The sequence below is a fragment of the Piliocolobus tephrosceles genome, chromosome 1, assembly GCF_002776525.5.
Source record: "Piliocolobus tephrosceles isolate RC106 chromosome 1, ASM277652v3, whole genome shotgun sequence".
Taxonomy (NCBI): domain Eukaryota; kingdom Metazoa; phylum Chordata; class Mammalia; order Primates; family Cercopithecidae; genus Piliocolobus; species Piliocolobus tephrosceles.
This window is the reverse complement of record NC_045434.1, coordinates 133,246,948-133,274,829: the sequence shown is the minus strand read 5'-3', so window position 1 is coordinate 133,274,829 and position 27,882 is coordinate 133,246,948. Positions and strand designations below refer to the sequence as shown.

Genomic DNA, 27,882 nt, shown 5'->3' with positions numbered 1-27,882 from the left:
CAGTGTGAAATAGGTAAGAGAAAAGAGGAAGGATGATTGAAATAATAAAGCATGTCATTTATAAAACCACCTAATACTGTCTTCAGTTTGAGTGGAATTTAAGTTTTATAAATATTTATGGTATACTAGTAGTCAGCTATCTTTCTGTAATACCTTCAATAAAGATTTTTATGTGGTTTGTGGAATGCATTATCAGTGCTTTGAAAATAGTTCCTTGTATTTCAGTGTTGTGCTTTGGTTATGTTTTCTGATTTTAAGACATAGTCATTTTATAGGGAATGGAATAACAGAAAGACTAATAAAAAGAATGTACTCTGTACCTGTAAAGAAAAGTCCACTATAGATTGGTCAGAAATAAATGTTACCTTTGACTTCCTCCAGACGGAAGTGAGCAACACACACTGCATCCTTGCTTCACCAGGAAACGACTGAAGTTCCTGGGGAAGCAACGTAGAATTTCATAGGAACAAAATGAATGGAGAGGAGAAAAGCTATGGTGGCTGTGAAGGCCCTGATGCCATGTATGTCAAATTGATATCATCCGATGGCCATGAATTTGTTGTAAAAACAGAACGTGCATTAACATCAGGCATGATAAAAGCCATGTTGAGTGGCCCAGGTCAGTTTGCTGAGAATGAAACCAATGAGGTCAGTTTTAGAGAGATACCTTCATATGTGCTATCAAAAATATGCATGTATTTTATGTACAAGGTTCGCTACACTAACAGCTCCACTGAGATTCCTGAATTCCCAGTTGCACCTGAAGGTGCAATAGAACTGCTGTTGGCTGTGAACTTCCTAGATTGTTAAATAAAATATAATTTTAAAAAATGAAAGAAATGTTACTTTCAAAAATGGTAGCGTTGAAAAGATTAGCATTTTTTCCTACTGTTTTCTGTCAATTAAGTTAAATTTCTGAGGATAATTGAGTTGTACACAGAAATTATTACCATTAGGAAACAGTGAGTTATGTTAAATAAGGCAATAATAGGAGACTAATAATATATTATGTTATAAATTGTTAAAAATGTTGAATTGGGGTGAAATTGGGAAAGAGTAAATCTTTTAATAAGTAATTAAAGATTACTTGAAGGGACTTGAACTGGAGATGCAAGAAAAATTATTTTAAGGGATTGGTTCATTATTCTGCAGTTTCCCCATGCCAGCAACCTCCCTTGTACACTTACAAGTTTGAAGAAGTTAGTGGCTAAATGAATGAATTATCAAATTGAGTATCAGAAATTTCTAAAGTTTTGTTCTATGCTTGTCATTTATTGGCACTTACCCCAAACAAACAAATGGTTTTAGTTTCTCCGGATGGATAGCCCCTTTTGGTGTGTCAATTTGAAGTGGATTCTTTGGAAAAGGAAGAGAAGTATGGCTAATTAAAATAAAATTTATCATGTCCTAAGCTAAGCACTGTTCTGTGTGCCTTAAATATTCGTTCATTTAATTTTGTAACAGCCTTTGATAAGCTCCGTACTGATCTTATGCCCATTTTCAGAGGTGTAAATGGAGACACAAAGAGATTAATGACTTGCTTAAGGTCACATAGCTCTCATATGGTGGAGCTGGACAATTTAACCTTGTCACTCTGGCTCCAGAACGTATCTCTAAAGCATTATGCTTTGCTGCTCCAGGATAGGATCTTCAATTCATCCAGCCTTGTTTCTGTTCTTAAGACTAGTGGTCCAGATCTGAATTTTTCACCTCTATTTAGAAAAGCTGTTGTGCAGTGTTTAGGTTGGAAAGATTTATTTTAGCTCCAGTCCACAGTGGCTTTTACTCTCTGAGAGTGCCAGAAGTTCTCATAAAATAGTTAATCTTCTGTAAGCTCTGGCATACTTGAACTCCTCCCCACCCCCTTCCTTTATTTTAAAAGTAACATTTTGGGTTTTTGTTTTGTTTTGTTTTGTGTAATATTCAAGTAAGTATGAGGTTTATGAGATTGAATTATGTGCTTGCTTAAAATTTACTCTCCATATTAGAGATGACATGTGCAAAATATGAGTTTATTACAAAATACTGTAGAATTAATCGTCAGCTGAATCTACTCCCTCCCATTATAAAGCCACTGGAGGGTTTGACAGAAAACAAGGAAGCTCCTGTTTCATATTTTTTAAGAGAGCTAATTGATTGAGCTCTTAATTACCTAGAAGATAGAAGACAGTGGATCTGGCTATTGCTTAGTTGTTTCTTGCAATTTCTTTTTATTATCTCCACAAGAGGGTAGCTGGGAAAAGAACTAAACTTAAAACTCATCAGTCTACTTCATAATTTTATAGCATTAATGAAACGCTAGTGATAACTCCTTTTTAACTATGATGAAAGTAAGGTGTGCTAAAGTTTATGTCAGATTTCTCTATTATTACAAATAATTTTAAACTCACTGGATATATCATACGTGTTCAAATTTGTATACTTCTACTAGTTTTGATTACTGGAAAGACTCCAGGAATAAACAAATATCCCAAGTCCCCTTTTTCCTGTCTCAGATGGGAGTGAAGCTAACAGAGAGATTGAATGTAATGCTGGACATGGTTTTAGATACTATCACTGTTGATATCTGAACAGACTATTGGTTTCTTTTAAATGTGCTTAAATTAAAACACATTTGTTAGCTTTCTGTGGTTAGCCCTGTTTGCTTACAATCTATTTGAGAAAAAAAGATACTACACATTTTAACAAATGTATAGATACTTCTTTGCTATTCAGACTTGGAGAGTGAGTTTTCAAGTAAAAATTGTTCAAGCAGAAGACAAAAGTGCTCTCTTTGCATTATCCATTGAAATTCCCATTGAGAATCCTAGTAAAATAAAATTTTCTCCTGACTTACTGTTTTCAGTCCCCAAAAGAAATTAGATTGTTCATGTAGTACATTTGATTTATGTATTTTGAGTGTACTACATTGTCCGATGTAGTATATTTGATTTATGTATTTTGAGTGAGTGAATGAACAAACTAAGGTTTTGGTAACTGAAAGCTTTGAAATTTTCTTAGCTATGAGCAAGATTAGAAGCTCAGCCTTAAGAAGCTGGATTCTGAATTTATTTTCACAGATTCCTTAAAGATTGCTCACTTTCCATGGATATTGCTTTCTGCTTATTATTCTTTAAAACTTAATTGGAAGCAAGCAGCCAAATCAAATCTAACGAGGCTAAGTAAGCCTATATTTCAATAGCCAGTGAGAAAATAAGGTTAAAAATACTGATTCATTTCAGTAATTTTAAGGAATTAAATGATATTTAGACATTCGTGTCCTGATTTTTAAAATGACTGAGTGATGTTTAAGCCATCTGAAATTCTGAGGCAGGCAGTCACATCTGATAGACACGTTTTCAGCGTAGTTGAAAGTTTATCTCTTTGTGAATCAAATTGTCATACTGAATAATGTAACTACTTTTTTATGTCTCAGGATCATTATGAAAAATGATTTTAATACTGTGCTTATTGAAATGCCCTTAAACTTTTTGTGTTTAGAGCATTAAAAATGCCTGTCAATGTGTGCTTTTTGGGTTCCTTTCAGTCTAATTTTGTTGGCAACTGCTTAGTACGGTCATTATGCCTACTAATCTCTAATTGTGTTTTACCACCATTAATTGACTATTGACTTTAAAATCCAAAGCACATTTATATCTGATGTACTTCTGCAGATTGCTTTCCTTTGTTATAACATTTATTACCATATTAACCTTATCCATTTTATTCTGTCTTTCCACAAGATTGAGGTTCTTCAGGATTCTATTATCTAAATATTCCCTACTTTCTGTTAGACACTAAAAATTGGCCAAATAGGTGATTGGGTGAATGAAATAAAATGGACTGGAGTGGAATGAAATGAAATGAAAAGCCATATCATATATGAGATAGACAAGTTTTTTGCAATGGTCTATAAAATTTAAAGATTTCAGAAAGAGTATATGGTATATTCCCTCTGTAATAGATACATATCTATTGTCACTTCTTATAGTTCTTTTGTTGTTGTTGTTTTGGTAGGCATGGGTTTGTTGTTTGTTTTTTTCTTTTTCACTGCCTGGATCTTGGTTGTACTTTGAATAGGTGATAAGATTTTACTGCCTTAAAACTTGCTTTAACTTACTTAAAGGTATTTCTTCTAGTCTCCCTTTCCTGGTGATGATGAAGAGGAAGTTTTTGACAGTATTGTAAATGATGAAGTAAGATATCCAAGGTTCTTATCTACAGAAGCCATTTCTATAATGAGAAGGGTAAGAATTAAATTAAGGATAAGAATTTTTTTAAGACTACTTTAATTTTTTATATTAAAGAAAATTTCCCAGTAGAACTTTAGAAGTTGTTTTGCAGTTCATAAATGTTGCATGGCTTAGACAAAAACAGACAAAATATATCTGAGTTTTTAAAAATAATAATCCTTATCAGTGAATTTTATTCTATTGATTTTATTTAACTTTTTTATTTTACATTGTGCTAGCTGTTAAGAAGAAATCCTGAGCGGCGCCTTGGGGCTAGCGAGAAAGATGCAGAGGATGTAAAAAAGCACCCATTTTTCCGGGTAAGTGTGACTATTTAAAATTTTTTATTAAACTAGAGCGATTAGATGTAACAAACTAAACTAGTCATTTTGTATTTTATGATCCAGCTAATTGATTGGAGCGCTCTGATGGACAAAAAGGTAAAGCCACCATTTATACCTACCATAAGAGGACGAGAAGATGTTAGTAATTTTGATGATGAATTTACCTCAGAAGCACCTATTCTGACTCCACCTCGAGAACCCAGGATACTTTCGGAAGAGGAGCAGGAAATGTTCAGAGATTTTGACTACATTGCTGATTGGTGTTAAGTTCCTAGACACTGCGAAATCAAGCTGACTGACCTACAAGAAGACCTCTTAAAAATAGCAACCCTTCATTTGCTCTCTGTGCCACCAATAGCTTCTGAGTTTTTTTTTTTTTTTTTAATTGAAACACGTGAAGATTTGTTTAAAAGTACCATTCTAATACTTCTTGAAAAGTGGCTTCTTATTGTACTTCAGCGTAAATATGAGCACTGGAAACAGTTTCATGGAGTTTGAGTGAACATCGGCTATGAAAATCCATCACAAATACTTTTGGATCAATAGTCTATTTTTAAAAAGAAAGAAAAAAAAAACCACTTTTTTATAGTCCCTAGCTTTGCCATATGCCCGCCTTAAGTGGAAGGAAAATTAATCACTTAACTATGTTTTACAAAAAGAAAAAAAGGGCTTGGAATGCTATTACTGTTCACACAAAGTATGATTCTGTTTGAATAAGACAAATGCTCTTTTTTTTAAAGACATTACTGTAATATCAAAAAACGTGGCAGTTTGTATACAATTCGGGGCTTGATCTTTTAAAAAAACAGAATGAATTGATGTCTTATTTTATAAATATTCTATATTTATTAGGAGAAAACTTTATATTGCCTTACTTTTATCAACCATGTAACAGAGGCTTATAGCTTTCCAGCGGAGCTGCTTGCCAAACAATTTTTTTTTTATTAAACAGTGCTGAAACAAACAAGATCAGCATTTACTTAAGATGTTAAGAATGAGGACTTTTAATCAGCTGAACCAAGATATTATTACCTGTATGCATTCCCCAAGTCTAGATGCTCAGTATGTTCAGTCATATCTTCCAGAATCAGTGAACCAATTACCCCTTTTTTGATACTCACTCTACATCTGCCAACCTAGTTCACCTTGGTTTTGTGTCTGCTGTAGAAGGGAACTATACCTTGGTTAAACCGTAGAGATTATCATTGTATACATGCTGTGAACATGTATATGTGCAAGTTTTAATGTATTCTATGTTGTAGGCTTATTATTTAATTTTACCACTTCATCACTTTTGTACAGTGGCCAAGCAGACACCTCAAACTCCAGCATTTACATTAAGTGCATTTGTATATTTTAGGCCACTGGATCCAGATTTTATATTGGCAGTTACTGAGGGCAAAAGCAATATATTGTAACAGAATGTATAAATATTTTTGATAAAACAGTCTATATTTTATAAAAAAAAATTATAACACTAAAGCTGTACCTCAAAAGTCTCAAAAATAATTTGATCAAATATTTTATACAACTCTTCAAAGGATCCGTCTGTGGCTTTTTATACTCTTCTAGGATTGTCTTTTTGCAAACCATGACTTTCCACTTGCCTGTAGTTTCTTGTTTGTTTTGGTTTGGTTTGATTTTATATCTTTTTCTCCTAATCTATGACTTTATTGTTTTTTCTTAGTTTAGTAATAGCATCTTTGATCCTGTGCTTAGCATGTTAGGGTCATTATACCTCAGGAATAGCAAGCTCTGTTAAGTAACCATACTGAATTAACTATTTAATCACAGTGAGCTCATCTCTTAAAAATTGTTCAGGTGTAAATCTTATGAGAAACATGAAAAAGCACACTGATTTATGGAGAGTTGAGCTAAAAACATTTATAAATATTTGCTGGGATGTTTTAGCATCTTTTCATTGTACTCTGAGAACAATTAAAATTGTCCAGAGATCATTTATATTACCTTCCAAATTGTTAATTACCCAAGATCCTTTGGGAGAAAATCTTAATAAAAAGGGGGAACAATATGTGGTTTAAAGTTATTGTTAAATGCCAGTTAACTTCCTTGGCAAAGGACAGTAGAGGAACTTAGCTTAATTGTCTGGCTTTAATTTAAACAGTGTTAATACAACATTAAAATAAAACACTAAATACTTTTGAGGTACAGTCTGCTCACTTTTTTGGTTCTCAAATAGCAAAGAAAGTAATGTCTAAAATAGGCTTTTAGCATTAAAAACTGACATAGCATTTTGTAACTACACAGTGTACAGAATTTTTTTTTAATTGAAGTCAATCACTAAAAAAATTAGAGGGCAGGGTCTATTTACACAATTAAGCTGAAGAAAGCACTAATTTTTTGTAGTTTAAAAAATATATATATTTTAGTCAGATTTAAAATTTTAAGCTTTATAGAGTGTAAATATATTTTGCTATTACTGTATGTGTATGTGACTGCTCAAGCACTTTGTAAAGAAATTAGGATATTTTAGAATGGTACACTATGCATTCAAATGAAATGTGCCTTTCACTATGTCATTCTAAGAAAACAAGTGTTTTGCAGTCATAAATTATCACAAATGCACAAATTAAAGTCTATATAGATTGAAATTTGTAACTTTGGTTTTAAGTATTCTTTCTTTTTAGAAACTTCCTAATGACTAAAATATACTTTAACTTTTCTGTGTTCAAAATCTCAAAGACTAATTAACTTGAGTAAACGTTCTTGCAAGTACTTTTTGTCCTAGGGAAGACTTAAAACCATGAACATTCAGAGCAAACTGTCCACTTTCACTGGGAAAAATGGGAAAAGTTTGTATTCTCCTGTAAGGTCAGTAGCATCTTTTATTTGAAACATATTTATGGACTGCTTACTGTGTATAGATACTGAGAATAGGAAGGTTTTCTTTAAAGCAACAAAATGTTGATGAATGAAGAACAGCCTGTTTTAATATTAAGATATAAGCACCAGTATTATATATACTTTTCTCTTGTTTGAGGTTAACTTATTTTAATTTAGGACCTGGCTTCTCAGAAAAGCAAATGAATAAAACAGAATACTAGTCATTTTATAGTAATCTTATTTAAAAATTACAAATGGAATATTTTAGAAATATAAAATGATGCATGCTCTCCCTGTAACACAAATTGAGGACATAATGGAAATTGCAATCATATACTGACTTGGTAAATCTGCCGTATAGATTAAAGTCTAACATGATTTTTGCAAGTACTACCAGTATTCCCAAAGCCACTGGAGTAAATATGAAAAATCCAAATAAGCAAATACTAAGCCACAGATCATAATCTTAATTTAAATTTAGAATTCTTACTTACCTTCCAGCCATCTTTTGAGGTCTAGGGTTTTTCTGAGATACTGGCTTTATACATTAGTATGATGGGTAGAGGCTTTAAAGTTATTAAAAATAATGTGTATACATACGCGTATAAAATTAGTGGAAGACCATCAATAAGATATGTAATTTGAGGTTTTGCCGATCTCATTAAAGGTAAGAGTGGTCTGTGGCAACCCTTCACCCCAAAACAAGCAAATAAACTTGAGCAGAGTCTGGACAAGTTAGGGCTTCAGCACCTAAGAGTTAGAGTGGGAGTGCTCAAGCACAAAAGTAGGAATATTGAGAGAACTGGAAGCTGAGTCTACAGAGTATGGCAGAGCAGCAGGAAGTTGGAAAAGATAGGAGTCACAATGGCAAGGAGCTGGTTTTGAAAATGCAGGCACCCAAGAGAAGTGGGGTTACCAAGGATAGATTTCCCTAGCAACACAATTTTGAGGATAACAAACCTTGCAATAGCATCAGGACTTATGTTCTGTGCTTAAATCCTTAGACAAGTTCAAATTTTAGTTTGCATGTCACTCTTTCCCTGACAGTGGAAGGAAATATTCTGTGGATGGAAGCTCCTCCAGGATGGGACCATCAGATTTCCACAGATTAAGATCAAGTAATTCACTGTCAGAAATCCCTAAACATTTGTGAGAGACAGCAAGTTACTTTGAATAAGAACCAACAGAAATTTTAAATTTAGATATCCCTGTTAGAGATTTCATACATTAGAATTATCAGCCAGGCACAATGGCTAATGCCTATAATTCCAACACTTTGGGAGGCGAAGGCAGGAAGATTGCTTGAGGTTAGGAGTTTGAGACTAGCCTGGGTAACACAGCGAGACCCCATCTCTACAGAAAAAAAAAAAAAAAAAAAAAAGCACCTAAAAATTAGCCAGGTATGGTGGTGTGCACCTGTAGTCCCAGCAACTTTGGAGACTGAAGTCAGAGGATTGCTTGAGCCCAGGAGGTCAAGGCTACAATGAGCTGTTATGCCACTGCATTGTATTTAGCCTGGGTGACAGAGCAAGTCCCTGTCTTAAAAAAAAAAAGAAGAATTACCAGATATAAGTTATAGAATAGCTATATATATTTACATACCTAAAACTATCAGTATAAACATGTAAAATGAATATTTTAACATAATTAAACATTTTTAAAATCCAAAAATGAAAAATGTAGTTGTTCTAATATGAAATTCAGTGGAAAGATTAAACAGCAGATTAGACAGTTGAAGAAAACTGAAGATTGGAAACTGAAAAATCAATCCCAAATGAAGATGGAAAATATAAAAGGGAGATTAAGAGATACAGAAGATGGAATGGAGACTCAAGAGGAAAGAATGAGAAGCAATATTTAAAGACATAATGGCTGCAAGTTTCTTGGAGATGAAAAATATCCAAGCTGTACAGTATTTCCCAAACGGGATAAATATAAATGTATACGTAGAACCATTGTGAAATGGCAGATCACCAAAGACAACATCTTGATACTATCCAGAGAAAAGGGACTAAATATCTATAAAGGAAAGACTAACAGCTGACCTCTCAATTGCAACAATGGAAGTAGTGGAATATGACCTTCAGAGTGTTGGGGGAAAAAAGGTTAACCTAGAATTACATAAAAATAAAATTATTTTCATAAGAATTACGGCATATAGGCCGGACGCGGTGGCTCAAGCCTGTAATCCCAGCACTTTGGGAGGCCGAGACGGGCGGATCACGAGGTCAGGAGATCGAGACCATCCTGGCTAACAAGGTGAAACCCCGTCTCTACTAAAAAATACAAAAAATTAGCCGGGCGAGGTGGCGGGCGTCTGTGGTCCCAGCTACTCAGGAGGCTGAGGCAGGAGAATGGCGTGAACCCGGGAGGCGGAGCTTGCAGTGAGCTGAGATCCTGCCACTGCACTCCAGCCTGGGCGACAGAGCGAGACTCCATCTCAAAATAAATAAATAAATAAATAAGATTAGATTTTAAAGAGAGAAATCTGGTTGTATAATGTTTACAAAAAGATACATCTGAAATAGAAGTATATGGAGAAACTGACAGTAAAAATAGGAGGAAAAATATGTGATGCAAAATCCACTCAAGCTAAAGCTATGGTAGCTTCACCTAATATCAAAGTAGATTTTATGACACACCATGTAAACCTAAATGTCAACAAGAGTAGAGAGAGTTTCTGTTTCATATCCACCTATGCACACAGCCTAAAGATAACTTTATAAAATATTTTAAATAATTTTGTATATGAAACAAAGTTTGTGTACATTGAACCTTCAGAAGGCAAAGGTGTCATTATCACAGCCACTCATGTAGACAGTCTCTGGTTGTTTAACATCATTGTCATTCCCGACTTTGAATTTATGTGCTGTCGATAAGTAATCATTGTTTTATGTTCATTTACACATAAATACTTAACAATAAAAAATAGAACATACCATTAATACAGTGAAAAAATGTGTTCAGGATAACTAAGCCGCACAAGTAGCATCACCAGAATACCTGGATCATCTGTTCAGCAACAACAAACAATGGCAGGCTTTCAGTTCATTTTTGATGCTGTTTTTTTTTTTTTTTTCTTGAGACAGGGTCACCCAGGCTGGAGTGCAATGGTGTAATTACAGCTCACTGCAGCCTTGACTTCCAAGGTTCAAGCGATCCTCCCACCTCAGTCTCCTGAGTAGCTGAGAATACAGACGTGCCACAACTGGTCTCGAACTCCTGTGTTCAAGTAATCCTCCCACCTTAACCTCCCAAAGTGCTGAGATTGCAAGTGTGAGCCACTGTGCCCAGCCCTGTGTTTTCATTAAAAGGTTACTGCGTGTGGGGCACAGTGGCTCAAACCTGTAATCCCAGCACTCTGGGAGGCCATGGCGGGCAGATCACCTGAGGTCGGGAGTTCGAGACCAGCCTGACCAACATGAAGAAACCCTGTCTCTACTAATAAAAAAATTGACCAAGCGTGGTGGCACATGCCTTTAATCCCGGCTACTCAGGAGACTGAGGCAGGAGAATCACTTGAACCTGGGAGGCAGAGGTTGCAGTGAGCCGAGATTGTGCCATTGCACTCCAACCTGGGCAACAAGAGTGAAATTCCACCTCAAAAAAAAAAAAAAAAAAAAGCTTAGTGTGGCCAGGCACGATACCTCACGCCTGTAATCCCAACACTTTGGGAGGCCAAGGTGGGTGGATGGCTTGAGGTCAGGAGTTCAAGACTAGCCTGACCAACATGATGAAACCTCATTTCTACTAAAAATACAAAGATTACCTGGGCACGGTGGTGTATGCATGTAATTCCAGCTACTGGGGAGGATGAGGCAGCAGAATTGCTTGAACCTGGGAGGCAGAGGTTGTAAAGAGCTGAGATTGTACCACTGCACTCTAGTCTGGGTGACAAAGCGAGACTTCATCTCAAAAAAAAGAAAGGTTACTGTACACTGTTTTTTTGTTTTTTGTTTTAATTGAAAAGAAACATCAAAAGCAGTTGAAAAACCAGGAAGCAGGAAGTGAGTTCTGTATGGATGACGAGGCAGTCTGCTGGATGGCTTTTCAAATGGTTTTTACAGTGACATCTGTCTCATAACAATGGTTGTCTTAGAAGTCTCTTTGATTTTATAAATTGATTTTATTTCCCCAGTCATTTTATGAAATCAGTATAATCTAGATAAAACGGACAAGAAAAGTACATTACTAGCAAATTTAATTTGTATTGATGCAAAATAATAAAGTATTATCAAATCAGGTTCAGTGATGTTTGAAAAAGACATCAAATTGGGTTTATCCCAGGAATGCAAGGATGGCTTAAAATTAGAAAGTCTGTAGTTGCCATACTAACAGATTGAAGGAGAAAAAGTAGGGAAAAGCTAATCTCGTATTTGATTTAAAAAAAAAAAAATGGGAGGCCGGGCGTGGTGGCTCATGCCTGTAATCCCAGCACTTTGGGAGGCCGAGGCAGGTGGATCACGAGGTCAGCAGATCGAGACCATCCTGGCTAACATGGTGAAACCCCGTCTACTAAAAATACAAAAAAATTAGCCGGGCATGGTGACAGGCACCTGTAGTCCCAGCTACTCGGGAGGCTGAGGCAGGAGAATGGCATGAACCCGGGAGGCAGAGCTTGCCGTGAGCCAAGATCACGGCACTGCACTCCAGCCTGGGTGACAGAGCAGGACTCCATCTCAAAAAAAAAAAAAAAATTGGGGGTGTGGTGGATTTCTTTGGCCTGATAAATGTTTTTTATATTTTTTAAAACCAAAAGCTAAAACCAATGACATTTCATATGAGGAAACATTGGAAGCATTCCCTTTAAAATTGAGAATAGGACTAGGATACCTGTCACTACTACTTTTCAGTATTGTACTTTGCTACTCTAAGTGGCATGAGGATTCAAAGGGGGAAATAAACTGGCCACCACTTGCAGATGATGTGATTGCCTATCTAGAAAACTCAAAAGACTGCAATTTGCCAGCAATAATAGTTTACCCAAGATACTGGATTAAGAAGACAAAAGTTGATGGTACGTCGATACACCATCAGACAATTAGAGGGCATAATATTCAAAAAACAACTTTTACATTGGTAACAAACTAAGTTACCTAAAAATAAATAAAACACATACAAGACCTGTACAGGAAAAACCTTACTGGGAGACATTAAAGATGAACTAAGTAAACGTAGACATACCCATTTTATGATATGATGTCAGTTTTCCTGAAATTGGTCTGTAGATTCTCTGCAACCCCAATCAGAATCCCAATAATTTTTTGTGGAACTTTACAAGCTCACTCTAAAGTTCATGTAGAAGAGCAAAGGATTAAGAATAGGAAATTCCTAAAGAAGAAAGGAGAATGTGCCCTACTAGATACCAACACTTAAAAAGATATGGCAATTATTGTAGTAATTCTATTATGTAACTATATATTAAGTAATTAGATAAAATTATGTAGCTATAAACATATAAGACTTAAAAGGTACAGTATTGGTGCATATTAGAAATAGGACAAGCCAGGCGCGGTGGCTCAAGCCTGTAATCCCAGCACTTTGGGAGGCCGAGACGGGCGGATCACGAGGTCAGGAGATCGAGACCATCCTGGCTAACACGGTGAAACCCCCGTCTCTACTAAAAACTACAAAAAACTAGCCGGGCGACGCGGCGCCGCCTGTAGTCCCAGCTACCCGGGAGGCTAAGGCAGGAGAATGGCGTGAACCCAGGAGGCAGAGCTTGCAATGAGCTGAGATCTGACCACAGCACTCCAGCCTGGGTGACAGAGCGAGACTCCGTCTCAAAAAAAAAAAAAAAAAGAAAGAAATAGGACAAAAGAGTCAAGAAACAGGCCCACATGTATCTGGAATTTTAACATGTAGAAGAAGAGACATAATTCAGTGGAGGAAGAAGTGTTACAGTGTTTCCTAACTACATAAATAGAGTTAGGAAAATTATTCATGTGGAAATGTAACAACATTGAATTCCTGTGTCACACCATACATAAACATCTCAAATAGATTGAACAGGAAGTGTCAAAAGCAAAACATAAATCATTGAGAATATGTTACAAGAAAACACTAAAATGCAAGAAAGATTGATATATCCAACTATAATAAAATTAGGAATTTCTGTTTATTAAAAGACATCATAAAGTTAAAAGATAAGGCACAAACTGGGCCGGACACGGCGGCTCACGCCTGTAATCCCAGCACTTTGGGAAGCCAAGGCGGGTGGATCACGAGGTCAGATGTTCAAGACAAGCCTGGCCAAGATGGTGAAACCCCGTCTCTACTAAAAATACAAAATTTAGCTGGGTGTAGGGGCACACGCCTGTAATCTCAGCTACTTGGGAGGCTGAGGCAGAGATTTGCTTGAACCCGGGAGGCAGAGGTTGTAGTGAGCCAAGATTGTGCCACTGCACTCCAGACTGGGCGATAGAGTGGGACTCCATCTCAAAAAACAAAAAACACCTAGAACCAGAAATACCATTTGACCCAGCAGTACCATTACTGGGTATATATCCAAAGGAATATAAATCTGTTACAAAGATACATGCACGTGTATGTTCATTGCAGCACTATTCAAAATAGCACAGACATGAATCAACCCAAATACCCATCAATGATAGACTGGACAAAGAAAATGTGGTACTTACATACACGAAATATTATGTAGCCAGAAAAAGGAATGAGATCATGCCTTTTGCAGGGACATGGGTGGAGCTGGAAGCCATTTTCCTCAGCAAACCAAACACCACTTTTTCACTCATAAGTGAGAGCTGAATGGTGAGAACACAAGGACACAGGGAGGGGAACAACACACACTAGGGCCTGTCAGTAGGAGGTGGAGGTAGAGGTGCAGGAGGAGAGAGGATCAGGAAAAGTAGCTAATATATGCTGGGCTTAATACTTAGGTAATGGGTTGATAGGTGCGGCAAATCACCATGGCACACGTTTACCTATGTAACAAACCTGCACATCCTGCACATGTACCCCAGAACTTAAAAAAAAAAAAAAAAAAGCACAACCACAATGGCAATCAGAGAACTAAAATCAAGATCACACTGAGATACAATTTTGCACCCATTCAATTGACAAAATTTAAATTTTGATATCAAGTGATGGAGTCCAACAATGTGTTCCCTTGAAATTGCTGTGGAGAGTGTAAAGAAGTAACTGCTTTGGAAAAACAATTTGGTATTATAAAGTTTGAACATATGCATACTTTGGTACCCAGCAATTTCACTTGTATTAAAAAGCAACTGTTATACATGTTCACCAAGTGTCATGAACAAGAATGTTCATAACACTGTTTGTAGTAGCAAAAACTGGAACTTAAATTCCCATCAGTGGGAGACAATGGCTTAATAAAATATGACATATTTACACCATGAAATATTATAGATCAATGAAAAGTGAAGCTATAGGGAACAATAGAAAATAACAAAATATGTGAAAAAAGCTAATCACAGAAAACTACATACAACATGATATTCTTTTTCAAAGTCTATTACCAAACAAAGTAATAAAACTTTGTTAAGAGGCCGGGCGCGGTGGCTCAAGCCTGTAATCCCAGCACTTTGGGAGGCCGAGACGGAAGGATCATGAGGTCAGGAGATCGAGACCATCCTGGCTAACACGGTGAAACCCCGTCTCTACTAAAAACTACAAAAAACTAGCCGGGCGAGGTGGCAGCGCCTGTGGTCCCAGCTACTTGGGAGGCTGAGGCAGGAGAATGGCGTGAACCCGGGAGGCGGAGGTTGCAGTGAGCTGAGATCCAGCCACTGCACTTCAGCCTGGGCAACAGAGTAAGACTCCATCTCAAAAAAAAAACTTTGTTAAGTAAGGGAATGTTAAATAAAAGACGGTGGTTATTTGGTGGGAAGGCAGAAGAATGAGATCCGTCGAAGTGCATTGTAGGATTAAAGTTATTGGTAGTAGGGGAAGCCTCCAGTTTGGTGATTTCACTGGCCTTCCCTTTTTCAGCTTTCATTCCCAAACTCGTCCTTACAATCACTATTCCATATATCTCAGCTCCCTGCTCCACTCTTATTTCTTTGTGCAACTTTGTTAAAACCTCAAGCCCAACCTCTCTTATTTATTTATTTATTGAGATGGAGTCTTGCTCTGTTGCCCAGTTTTGAGTGCAGTGGTATAATCTTGGCTCACTGCAACCTCTGCCTCCCAGGTTCAAGTGATTCTCCTGCCTCAGCCTCCCGAGTAGCTGGGATTACAGGCGCCTGCCACTATGCCCAGCTAATTTTTGTATTCTTATTAGAGATGAGGTTTCACCATGTTGGCCAGGCTGGTCTTGAACTCCTGACCTCAGATGATCTGCTGGCCTCAGCCTCCCAAAGTGCTGGGATTACAGGCTTGAGCTACTGTTCCCAGCCCAACCTCTTAAATTCATCTCTGCATCCAAACAACCGTACTAACTCATCTCACTGTTTTGAAGTAAGTATTTACTATTTAAACTTTCCTGTGTAGTTGCTCTCAAACTTCAGTGTGTATTAGAATCATTCAGAGGACTTGTTAAAACACATCAGCCTCACCCCTAATTTCTGATTCGGTAGATGGGGCCTGAGAATTTACATTTCCAGTAAATTTCCAGGAGATGCTGATGCCTCTGGTTAGTCGTAAAACAAGTCTCCATAAATTAAAAGGACTAAAGTTTTTGTTGTTGTGGTTTGTTTTTTGAGACGCAGTCTCTCACTCTGTTGCCCAGGCTGGAGTGCAGTAGCGCAATCTCGGCTCACTGCAACCTCCACTTCCCGGGTTCAAGTGATTCTTCTGTCTCAGCCTCCCGAGTAGCTGTAACTCAGTAAACTCGGCTCCCTTGTCATGCTCATTCTGAAAGGTAAGATTTGTTAAGAGATGTTTAGTACATAAGAGGCTAGACCGGTTATACCATTTAAATCATTTTTCTTTCTCTCTTGTACGCATACACATGACAAATAGTTGTAGTTGCGTTTGTGTAAATTAAGTATCAGCACTGTTTCTCTCCCATGTGTGAACACATGTAACCATAGAGCCAGAAAACCAGGATATCGAGCTCACCTTGGCACCAGGCTTTCCTAGTGCACTTTTTTCTTTTTTTTATTTTGAGATCAGGTCTCACTCTGTCACCCAGGCTGGAGTGCAGTGGCGTCTCAGCTCACTGCAGCCTCTGCCTCCCAGGCTCAAGCGATTCTCCTGCCTCAGCCTCCCGAGTAGCTGGGATACAGGTGCCCACAACCATACCTGGCTAATTTTTGTATTTTCAGTGGAGACGGGGTTTCACCATGTTGGCCAGACTGATCTCGAACTCCTGACCTCAAGTGATCCACCCACCTTGGCCTCCCAAAGTGCTAGGATGACAGACATGAGCCTCTGCGCCCGGCCTCCTAGTGCACTTTAAGTGTTCCTACTCTTGTTGACTTTTTAGACTTTGCCTATTTTTGCCTTTCTACTAAGATCAACTTTACTCATTGCTTCTCATCCCATATTCAGGTCACTGAAGTCATTGCCTGCTTGTAGTATTAATGAATTTTTCACCTTTTTAAAGTAAATATAAATAGTGGCCAGATGCGGTGGTGCAGGCCTGTAATCCCAGCACTTTGGCAGACGGAGGCAGGAGGGTTGCTTGAGCTCAGGAGTTCGAGACCAGCCTGGACAACATAGCAAGACCTCGACTCTATTAAAAAAAAAAAAAAAATGCTGGGTGTGGTGGCTCACGCCTGTAATCTCAACACTTTGGGAGGCCAAGGCAGGTGGATCACTTGAGGTCAGGAGTTCAAGACCAGCCTGGCCAATATGATGAAACCCCATCTCTACTAAAAATATAAAAATTAGCTGGGCTTGGTGGCATGTGCCTGTAATCCCAGCTACTCGGGAGGCTGAGGCAGAGAATTGCTTGAACCTGGGAGGCGGAGGTTGCAGTAAGCCAAGATCGTGCCACTGCACTCTAGCCTGGGCAACAGAGTGAGACTCCATCTCAAAAAAAAAAAAAAAAAAAAAATTAGCTGGGCATGGTGGTGTGCACTTGTAGGCCCAGCTACTCAGAGACTGAGATGGGAGGATTGCTTGAGCCCAGGAGGTCAGGGCTGCAGTGAGCAAGTTTTCACCACTGAGGGTGAGAGGGAGACCGTGTCTCAAAAAAAAAAAAAAAAGCAATTAAATACTAATATCTTATAATTAAGTAGTCTCATATATATGATCTCATTTAATCCTCAAGAGTACTCCTGTGAAATGGGTAGAGAGCAGTTGTCCTGGCTCACATGGTTGCTAAATGGCAGAGCCAAGACCAATCTCTTGCCTGGTGCTTTTTCTGCCTCACTGCAAACCTTTTTAAAAATTGATTTTAAATTAGACCAGTCAACAGTCAGCTTCCAAAAACATCAGATGAAAATAGATAAAAATTAAAACTTTTTTAAGGAATATTACATCAGTGGTATGGCACATTATTGCATCACATAAGGAGATATGTAATGTCAAGTATCTATTATTTAAGTTCAATCACATGGTTAAGGTGGATCATCAGAACTCTCTTTGTAAAGATGTATTTTTCCTTTGTAAATAGTAAGCAACTTGAGATAATACTTGAGATTATTTACTCTATTTCCCAAAAATCTTCCTTTCAATGGTTTTATCCTTCCAATTACCTTCATCTGAATAAATCATTACATTGGGAGTTGCAAAATAATTTTCTAACTCTAATATTCCTTCTGTATTGATTAGCAGACATTCTTAGCTTGTTCTTTCTTAAGCTTTTGCTTTTTCTTCCCTCAGTTTTTCTTTGCTTTTGTGGTTGGTGTGGTTGTGTATTACTGTGAATGCATGGATTTTTAAATGTATTACACTTTTTTCTTGGATGCTTAGGTTGTCCCAAACTTCGACCCCATTGGTCTTTGAGTACCTCCTTGCTTTCTTAAACTAAAAGATGTTCCAGGCGCACTTTATACAGTTTCAAGCAAACCTGGAATTGTGTGAATTCAGTGAAGACTTCTTGGAGGTCTTGGTATTTAGACTGGCACTTGGATAGAAACTCTGTAATTACCTAAATGATCAGGGAGTCTGAAAGCTCCTAAACCCCTTGGAATTTTCTGGGTGATGGGAGCATCTTTTGTCCTAATGAGATGATTCTTGGCAGGCTGCTGAATAGCCTCAGATGAGGGCAGGTTGCCTTGGGAACCAACCATGTGATTAGAGGGGTTAGTCCCAACCCCCCACCAAGGTCCAGAGGTGCTGAAAGTTGATACCAATGGCCAGTGATGTAATCCATTCTGCCTACATAATGAAGCCTCCATACAATCCCAACAGAAGAGGGTTCGGAGAGCTTGCAGGCAGCTGAGCATGTGGAGATTCCAGGAGGGAGGTGTGCCTGGAGAGGCCATCAGTGCCCTTCCTACATATTTGATCTATGCATCTCTTTGTTCAACTGTATCTTTTGTAATATCCTTTATAATAAGCTGTTAAATGTGTTTCTGAGTCACGCGAGCTGCCCTAGCACAATAGTGGAACCCAAAGAGGGGCTGGTGAGAGCCCCAACGTTTTGCCAAAGATACAGGTGACAACCTACTACTTGCAATTGGTGTCTGACGTGAGGGGGGGCAGTTTTTGTGGGAATGAGCCCCTAACCTGTGGGATCTGATGCATATATCTCCAGGTAAACAGTGGCAGAATGGAATTATAGGACACCCAGCTGGTGTCTCTGGGAGAATTGCTAAGTTTGTGTGGGGAAATACCCCACATTACAGTGTCAGAAAAGTTGTTTAGTAGTGTGTGGGTAGAGGGAAAAAGAGGTTTTTTCCTCTCCGAGTCACCTTTTCCCTCCTCCTTTTTCACCAAGTGCAAGCTTGAGCCTCCTGAAATGCCAGTTTAAATATTGCCCCAGAAATGCCAATGAGGATTACGAATAGAAGTTTATGCTTATGAAAGATGCCGGGGTCTCTGTGGCTAGAGATCACCTGAATGGGGCTCTTGTAGTGATGCCTTACAATCTTGAGATTCTGATGAAGGGTGTGTGTCTGTGTGTGTGTGTGTGTGTGTGTATCTGGGAAGGGAAGAATGAGAAGGTGTTCAGGGGATCAGAAGATCTTTCAATAGCTCCACAATTGGCAGATGAGATTAAAACTCCAGCAACAGGAAAAGTCAGGGCCACTGACAATTGGAAATATTGGCATGAGGCACAGAGGTCTCTTGGCTGGATTAGGACCATATGGGTAATAGGCTGACCCCCACAGCTGTTCATCTTGATAATTAAAGTAAATCTTGCACCTGTGAAACAAAATTAGCTCAGAAACCAAACACAACCATTGGTAAAGTACAATGTTGCTTTGAACACAAATGCTTACTATCAAGAGGCATGTAGTTTAAGCAGCATTTAAGTTTGGAGGAAAGGCTAAACGATTTCTGGCTATTAACTCTTTGTCACCTGGGCTGATTTAAAGATAATTCAAAAACTCTCAAAAGGTCTCCTCAATAAGCCAGATACAAGTTTTGCCTTTAAGTGTTCTCTTTAGTAACTGAACGGAATTATATTTGAAGGGTACAACTGAAGTTGGTCCTCAGGCAACGTCCTGTGAGGTGAGCTTCAGTGGTGTGGTTCAGTGGAAAGAACACTGGATTGAATGACTGAGACCTCAGTCCGTCTCATCTCTGCTGCTACTAAGAGAGCTCGCACAGATCTTCTCATTTCTCTATGCTGCTCTGATATACCAAATGGGGAGACTGGACCAGAGCACTGAAGCTAAGATTTCATGAAATGTATAATTAAATCCTTGAACTCTCAGAGTAATACCAGAGGTTATCAATGAAAGTGGCTTCCAGTGAATGCTTCAAATACCCAAACAGAAGCAGCCATATTCATGAAGACTTCAACTGTTTAAAAATGCTAACATGTGGCCAGGCGAGGTGGATCATATCTGTAATCCCAGCACTTTGGGAGGCCAAGGCGGGTGGATGACAAGGTCAGGAGCTTGAGATGAGCCTGACCAACATGGTGAAACCCCGTCTCTACCAAAAATACAAAAATTAGCTGGGTGTGGTGGTGAGCACCTGTAATCCCAGCTACTCAGAAGGCTGAGGCAGGAGAATCGCTTGAACCTGGGAGGCGGAGGTTGCAGTGAGCTGAGATTGTGCTACTGCACTCCAGCCTGGCTGACAGAGACTCCGTCTCAAAAAAAAAAAAAAAAAAAAAAAAAAAAGCTAACGTACAAAGCGGATCCACGTTATCTTCGTGGAAACTATCTTGCACAGCTCAGTAATATTACTTACTTGCTAAAACGTAGGCCCCAAAAGTATGCTCATCTCTCAATAAGGTGGGTGTCCACTTAACATAGGATTTTTCACAACTCAAGCGATAAGTCACGTTGAATCACTAATTTACAATGTATTGTTTTCAAAGTATGTCAGATTCTTTTCACTCTAAGTGGGGCCTGGCCTGTAATCCCAGCACTGTGGGAGGCTGAGGCGGGTGGATCACGAGGTCAGGAGCTCGAGACCATCCTGGCTAACATGGTGAAACCCCGTCTCTACTAAAAATACAAAAAAAAAATTAGCCGGGCGTGGTGGCGGGCGCCTGTAGTCCCAGCTACTCAGGAGGCTGAGGCAGGAAAATGGCGTGAACCCGGGAGGCGGAGGTTGCAGTGAGCCAAAATCGCACCACTGCACTCCAGCCTGGGTGACAGCGAGACTCCGTCTCAAAAGAAAAAAAAAGAAAAAAAAAAAAATCTAAGTATTAGCAATTTTGCCACAATAAATAAGATTTAGTTGTGAATGAACACTCCGTATCTTGAGTGAATTTTAGTAGAAAATCATCCAACTATAAACCTCTATATTTAAAAGATGGAGGCCGGGCGCGGTGGCTCAAGCCTGTAATCCCAGCACTTTGGGAGGCCGAGACGGGTGGATCACGAGGTCAGGAGATCGAGACCATCCTGGCTAACACCGTGAAACCCCGTCTCTACTAAAAATACAAAAAACTAGCCGGGCGAGGTGGCGGGCGCCTGTAGTCCCAGCTACTCCGGAGGCTGAGGCAGGAGAATAGCGGGAACCCGGGAGGCAGAGCTTGCAGTGAGCTGAGATCCGGCCACTGCACTCCAGCCTGGGCGATAGAGCGAGACTCCGTCTCAAAAAAAAAAAAAAAAGATGGAACAGTCTTCAAAGAAATAGACAAATAAGGACTAGGGCCTGCTCAGGTGAAGAATGCTTGAGGGTCCTGAGCCCCAAACAGAACTGCTGCGGAGCCCTGCGCTTCTTTGCTGAGAGTGAGAATGTTCCAGTAGTCAGATTTAATGACTTCCCAAAAGGGTTATTAACAATGGATCCAATTCCAACCACTTCTACCCCTTTTGAGAACACTCAAGCATGTGAAGCCAGGGATGGAAGGAAAAAACAGGTCACAGTGCTACTAGTTACCCTTCGAATAGGCATTTTTCCTTATTTCAGTATTTGGAATTAAGCTGATTTAACCATATGGGTGGCTTACGGAGGATTTATAAAAACTAGCATTTTAATTCCTTTAGTCTCAAGAAATGCCTACAACAATGCCTCATTCTCAAACAAAAAAAACAAAAAAAACAGCCCAAACATACCCTCTGACCCCAGATTAATCTTCAAAATCAATTCTCCTGATCCAAGCTTTACAAATGTATAGGCAGCAAAAAACAACAAAAAACAGACCAAGATGTTGACACATGAGTAGCAAGGGCCAGATTTTTATTTTCCCTTTATCTGAATTTTTCTAGCTATCTAATGAATACATCTTTTTAACCAGAAAAATGAATAGACTAAACAAGCCGTATTACGCCTTAATCAGCTATGCTGGAAAAAATGTGGGCCAGGCACGGTAGCTCATGCCTGTAATTCGTGTTTTGGGAGGCTTAAGTGGGAGGATTACTTGAGGCCAGGAGTTTCAGACCAGCCTGAGCAACATAGTGAGACATGTCTCTACAAAATAAAAAAAATTAGCTGGGTGTGGTGTCCTGAACCTGTAGTTTTGCTACTTGGGAAGCTGAGGACAATCAGTTCACCCCGAGTTTGAGGTTATAGTGAGCTATGATCATGCCACTGCACTCCAGCCTGGGTGACAGAGTGAGAACCTTTCTCTTAAAATAAGCACAGCACGAAGCTGAAATGGAAAAAAAAAAAAAAAAAAAAAGTACCAGGAGGCTGAGGCAGTAGTATCACTTGAACTCAGGAGGCAGAGGTTGCAGTGAGCCAAGATCGTGCCACTGCACTCCTGCCTGGGCTACAGAGTGAGACCCCGTCTCAAAAAAAAAAAGAAAGAAAAAAGAAAAGAAAAAAACCCCAACAACATACTGGTTATTTCTGGGTGACTTATTTACGTATTTTCCTAATTTTTTTTTTTTTTTTTTTTTTTTTTTGAGACGGAGTCTTGCTCTGTCGCCCGGACTGGAGTGCAGTGGCCGGATCTCAGCTCACTGCAAGCTCCGTCTCCCGGGTTTACGCCATTCTCCTGCCTCAGCCTCCCGAGTAGCTGGGACTACAGGTGCCCGCCACCTCGCCCAGCTAGTTTTTGTATTTTTAGTAGAGACGGGGTTTCACCGTGTTAGCCAGGATGATCTCGATCTCCTGACCTCGTGATCCGCCCGTCTCGGCCTCCCAAAGTGCTGGGATTACGGGCTTGAGCCACCGCGCCCGGCCTCTAATTTTCTATATATGTGTAGGTACTGACCTTTACTAAGTGCAAAAATAAACTTTGGTAACTGCAGTGGTCACTGAATGGGGAACTTTGTGGCTAGTCACTAGAACCCCGGGAACACCAGAGAGCACCACTGTTCCCTAGTCCGTATGTGGAGATGTGTGATGCTAGGGATCAAAGATGTGTCCAGAAGGGAGATACAGACCGAAGCTTCCGTATTCCTAGGCCTCACGCTGGGTGGGACAGGTTCTCCCTGACAGGATTATTTTTCCGGTGTTCTCCCCCAGCTCTGACCAATACTGGGTGAGTGTCCTATGTCTTGTTCAAGGGAGAAATACCACTTGTCTTCATGGCACCAATACTTATCCCCACTCCATGGTCAGCAGAATGGCAGTGGAGGTCTGCTCTTGGCAAAGTCCCTCTATGAACCAGAGTCTGACCCTGCCCCACCAGGCCACAACAGGAGATCGTCTTTCTAATCTAGTGCTAACCTCTTTTCAGATGTTTCAGAACTGTGACACCTGTTTCCAGAGCAGTGCAGTTACCAGTGGTGATGTCTAGCTTGGATTCAAGTCCCCTATAAAAACCACCTGCAGGCCCAGTAATCTTCATTTAAAGTGCTCTTTAGGCCAGGTGTGGAGGCTCGCGCCTCTAATCCCAGCACTGTGGGAGGCCAGGGTGGGCAGAGGTCAGGAGTTCTAAACCAGTCTGGCTAACATGGCGAAACCGTCTCTACTAAAAATACAAAAAAATCAGCTGGGCGTAGTAGTGGGCACCTGTAATACCAGCTACTCGGGAGGCTGAGGCAGGATAATCGCTTGATCCCTGGAGGCAGGGCAGAGGTTGCAGTGAGCTGAGACTGGGCCACCAGACTCCAGCCTGGGCAACAAAGCAAGACTCTGTATCAAAAAATAATAGATAATGAAATGCTCTTTAGCCTGTGAGTATACCAGTAAGCCTAACAAAGAATAAAAAAGAACCAGGGATATGCAGATTCTACAACATAAGATTTTAACATCCAGAAATTAAAATCTATTGATCTGCTGCTGCTATTAATTTACCAGCATCATCTTCTCTGCTCAATAAGGCTGAGAAAATCACATACTTAGAACATTTTAATGTCTGTCAAGCTGGTGCTTTTCAAAAGGTCCAAGCTCATCACTTCTTGTTTAATAATAGACATATTAATAAATCTCTCATATGAATCCTTTCAAACTGGACACTAAATATGATGTTGATGTTAACAATGGTTCTCAAAAGCTTTTGCTCTTTCCATGAATTTATTAAAATAAAAAACTATGTATATATAAGTAATGGAAATAAAGCTTTATTAGCTGCAATGATTTGCATTATTTATAATTATGTATAAGTTAAATGTAACATATAATTATAACAAAAACTTTAGTTTTGAAAAATGTTTTATTCAAGAATTACATAATTTCAAATATCTTCCAAAATACAGTTTCCTAGATTGCTACAAAAGAAATTTGATAAGAAATTTAAATCATTAAATATGTTTCACTAGTATATACATACAGAATGCAAAGCAATAGTATTCAGCCCTGGAATGCGTACCATGTCTTTTGTTTTTCCTCATGAAAGGCTCAACCCAGCATTTTGTATAGGCTATGTACAACAGGCAAAGTTCTGTATTCAAGAATTTGACGTTAGCTGCCTCAATTTATAGCTGTGGTAGTTTGTCCACTGGGGTGTCAAATTTGAAATCTGTAGGAAACAGATCCGGGGCTCGAGGATAGATAAGTCTATAGGACTGTCTGATTGTAACATCAGCAACACCAGCAATATCGCCAATTTCTAAAAGACAAAAATCAAAACATTAACCATCATTTCCATCCTACCTCCTTTCTATTACCTGCATTGTCATTTGTGAGATATGATTATACAGTATAAAGCGCCAAACTTCAAAACAAAACAGAAGTGATTTCTAAAAACTGATAATGGAAATACATACTAAAAGGTAGAAAGCAGCAGCTAGGCCAGACGCAGTGGCTCACGCCTATAATCCCAGCACTTGGGGAGGCCGAGTTGGGCAGATCACTAGGTCAGGAGATCGCGACCAGCCTGGCCAGCATGGTGAAACCCCATCTCTACTAAAAATACAAAAAATTAGCCAGGTGTGGTGGCGGGCGCCTGTAGTCCCAGCTACTCGGGAGGCTGAGGCAGGAGAATTGCTTGAACCCGGGAGGCGGAGGGTGCAGTCAGCCAAGATCGCACTACTGCACTCCAGCCTGGTGACAGAGCAAGATTCCATCTCTAAATAAATAAATAAATGATGTTTAAAAATCCATTTTAATAAAGCATTCATAATGCTTAACCAAAAATTGACTCAAAAAAAAAAAAAAAAAAAAAGAGCGGGAGCTAAAGTCAGTAACCAACAACAATAAAAATGATAGCAGTAGTTACTACTTTACAGAGCTGTCAATGTTTTAAAGGGTTTAACTAATATAAAATATACGAATAGTGTTCAGGACTTAGTATTAGAAGTGTCATACTAGGTATCGTATTTACAACTGACTGCTCCTTTTTCTTTATAAATCTTTCTGATGATCACAAAGTACTCCACAAATACATTCTTGTAAAGAAATTCACTTTTTATTTCTGTGTTTGAAAGCTCCCATGCAAAATCTCCCCTAGCTAACTTCTGTTAAGAGGTTCCTATTAAAAACAAAATGTGACACTGTAAATATTGTTCTACAGTCTTTTTTTCTATTTAATACATCAAGGTCAAACAGCTACTTATAGCATACGGAGATGTTTTTCACTGATACAAGCACATAAGCAAATATTTTTAGCTCAAACGAACATTTCTAGTCTATTACAAAATCCTACTAGACCCACTTTTACCCTTTAAAGTCACTGTCCCTTTTTTCCTTTCAAAGTCATTAAAAGAAATACCAAAGGACTGCCACTACAATATTTGGTTAAGTATTATGAATGCTTTATTAAAATGGATTTTTAAACATCACTTATTTATTTTAAAGATGGAATCTCGCTCTGTCACCCAGGCTGGAGTGCAATGGCAAGATCTCTACTCACTACAACCTCTGCCTCCCCGGTTCAAGCGATTCTCCTGTCTCAGTCTCCTGAGTAGCTGAGGCACCTGCCAACACATCCAGCTAATTTTTGTATTTTTAGTAGAGGCAGGGTTTCACCATGCTCCCCAGGCTGGTCTCAAACTCCTCACCTCAGGTGATCCACCTGCCTCAGCCTCCCAAAGTGCTGGGATTACAGGCGTGAGCCACCATGCCTGGCCTAAACATCTTTTAATACAAACTCATTTTATCACCTTTTCACAGTTGATTCAAATCAAGTGAGGTTTTAGTGATTTTCACTGTGAATGCCTGCCATCACTGTACAATTAGCTAATTTTAAATTTCCTTATCTCACACTGCATTATATTATTTTACATCTAAATACCAATAAATGGCAACTATTTGAATGTCAACTGCCTGCTGTGAAGGGAAGAGAAGGACCTTACATTTGAAGAAGACTTTTCTTTTTTTTTTTATTTTTTACTTATTTATTTATTTTTTTGAGACGGAGTCTTGCTCTGTCGCCCGGCTGGAGTGCAGTGGCCGGATCTCAGCTCACTGCAAGCTCCGCCTCCCGGGTTTACGCCATTCTCCTGCCTCAGCCTCCCGAGTAGCTGGGACTACAGGCGCCCGCCACCTCGCCCGGCTAGTTTTTTTGTATTTTTAGTAGAGACGGGGTTTCACTGTTAGCCAGGATGGTCTTGATCTCCTGACCTCGTGATCCGCCCATCTCGGCCTCCCAAAGTGCTGGGATTACAGGCTTGAGCCACCGCACCCGGCCAGACTTTTCATATAAAGCTAAAAAGCAGAAAGCACCAAGATTAATGTTTCCATGATGTTCATCAAAATAATCTTTACAACTAGAAATGTACCTCAAGGACAAACTGCCTAACTGCAACTTCTCAATTTTACTAAAAGACTCAAAATTTCCTTAAAACGTAAGTGAAGGCCAAAGGGAATGGATAATGGCTCCTTTAAATAACTAATGATTGGCTTCCTTTTTCTAATTATTCCTATCATTTATTATAAGCTGAAGGCTGTTGTCAATAGAGTATTACAAAGTTACGGAGGCCAGTAATTCACTAACTCACTTTCTGTTTTTGTTTTTTGAGACAGTCCTGTTCTGTCTCCCAGGCTGGAGTACAGTGGTGCAATCTAGGCTCATAGCAACCTCTGCCTCCCAGGTTCAAGAGATTCTCATGTCTCAGCCTCCCAAGTAGCCGGGACTACAGGTGTGCACTACCATGCTGGGCTGATTTTTGTATTTAGTAGAGACAGGGTTTTGCCATGTTGGCCAGGGTGGTCTTGAACTCCTGGCCTCAAGCAATCCACTCACCTTGGCCTCCCAAAGTGCTGGGATTACACGTGTGAGCCACCACGCCCTGCCACCTTTTTTTTTTTTTTGAAAAAGAGCCTCACTCCATCAACCCAGGCTGGAGGGCAGTGGCATGATCTCAGCTCACTATAACCTCTGCCTCCTGGGTTCAAGTGATTCTTCTGCCTCAGCCTCCCTACTAGATGGGATTACAGATGTGTGCCACCACACCTGACTAATTTTTTTGTATTTTTTAGTAGAGACAGGGTTTTGGCATGTTGGCCAGGAGGCTGGTCACCACACCTAGTTTATGAATTTCTTTACATGCATTTGTTTATGAATAACTTCTATAATCTTCAAAGATTTAGATAGGAGTAGTCACTTCTAAATTTAAAAGGGAGTTAGTGGGCCATGCATGGTGGCTTGTGCCTATAATCCCAGCACATTGGGAGGTGGAGGCAGGCGAATCACATAAGGCGGCCAGGAG

At 39.3% G+C, this 27,882-nt stretch overlaps 2 protein-coding genes and 1 pseudogene across 8 annotated transcripts in view; 2 read left to right on the top strand and 1 right to left on the bottom strand.

The window, feature by feature from the left end:
* The window catches only part of PKN2 (protein kinase N2), a 162,391-nt gene extending 155,100 nt beyond the window's left edge, over nucleotides 1-7,291 (top strand). For all 5 annotated transcript variants that reach the window (XM_023208195.2, XM_023208180.2, XM_023208189.2 and 2 more), the window contains 3 exons: nucleotides 4,119-4,226; nucleotides 4,451-4,531; nucleotides 4,619-7,291. In XM_023208195.2, the coding sequence (XP_023063963.1) occupies nucleotides 4,119-4,226; nucleotides 4,451-4,531; nucleotides 4,619-4,822 (393 nt within the window). In that variant the 3' untranslated portion in view covers nucleotides 4,823-7,291. The remainder of the gene's footprint in view (nucleotides 1-4,118; nucleotides 4,227-4,450; nucleotides 4,532-4,618) is intronic.
* On the top strand, nucleotides 4-3,503 carry LOC111540121 (annotated as a pseudogene). Its single transcript, XR_002730895.2, has one exon. The product of XR_002730895.2 is annotated as an elongin-C pseudogene (transcript).
* Nucleotides 7,292-24,427: 17,136 nt separating the features above from the next.
* GTF2B (general transcription factor IIB) overlaps nucleotides 24,428-27,882 on the bottom strand; it is a 32,938-nt gene continuing 29,483 nt past the window's right edge. For both annotated transcript variants that reach the window (XM_023208150.2, XM_023208160.2), the window contains one exon: nucleotides 24,428-24,842. In XM_023208150.2, the coding sequence (XP_023063918.1) occupies nucleotides 24,709-24,842 (134 nt within the window). In that variant the 3' untranslated portion in view covers nucleotides 24,428-24,708. The remainder of the gene's footprint in view (nucleotides 24,843-27,882) is intronic.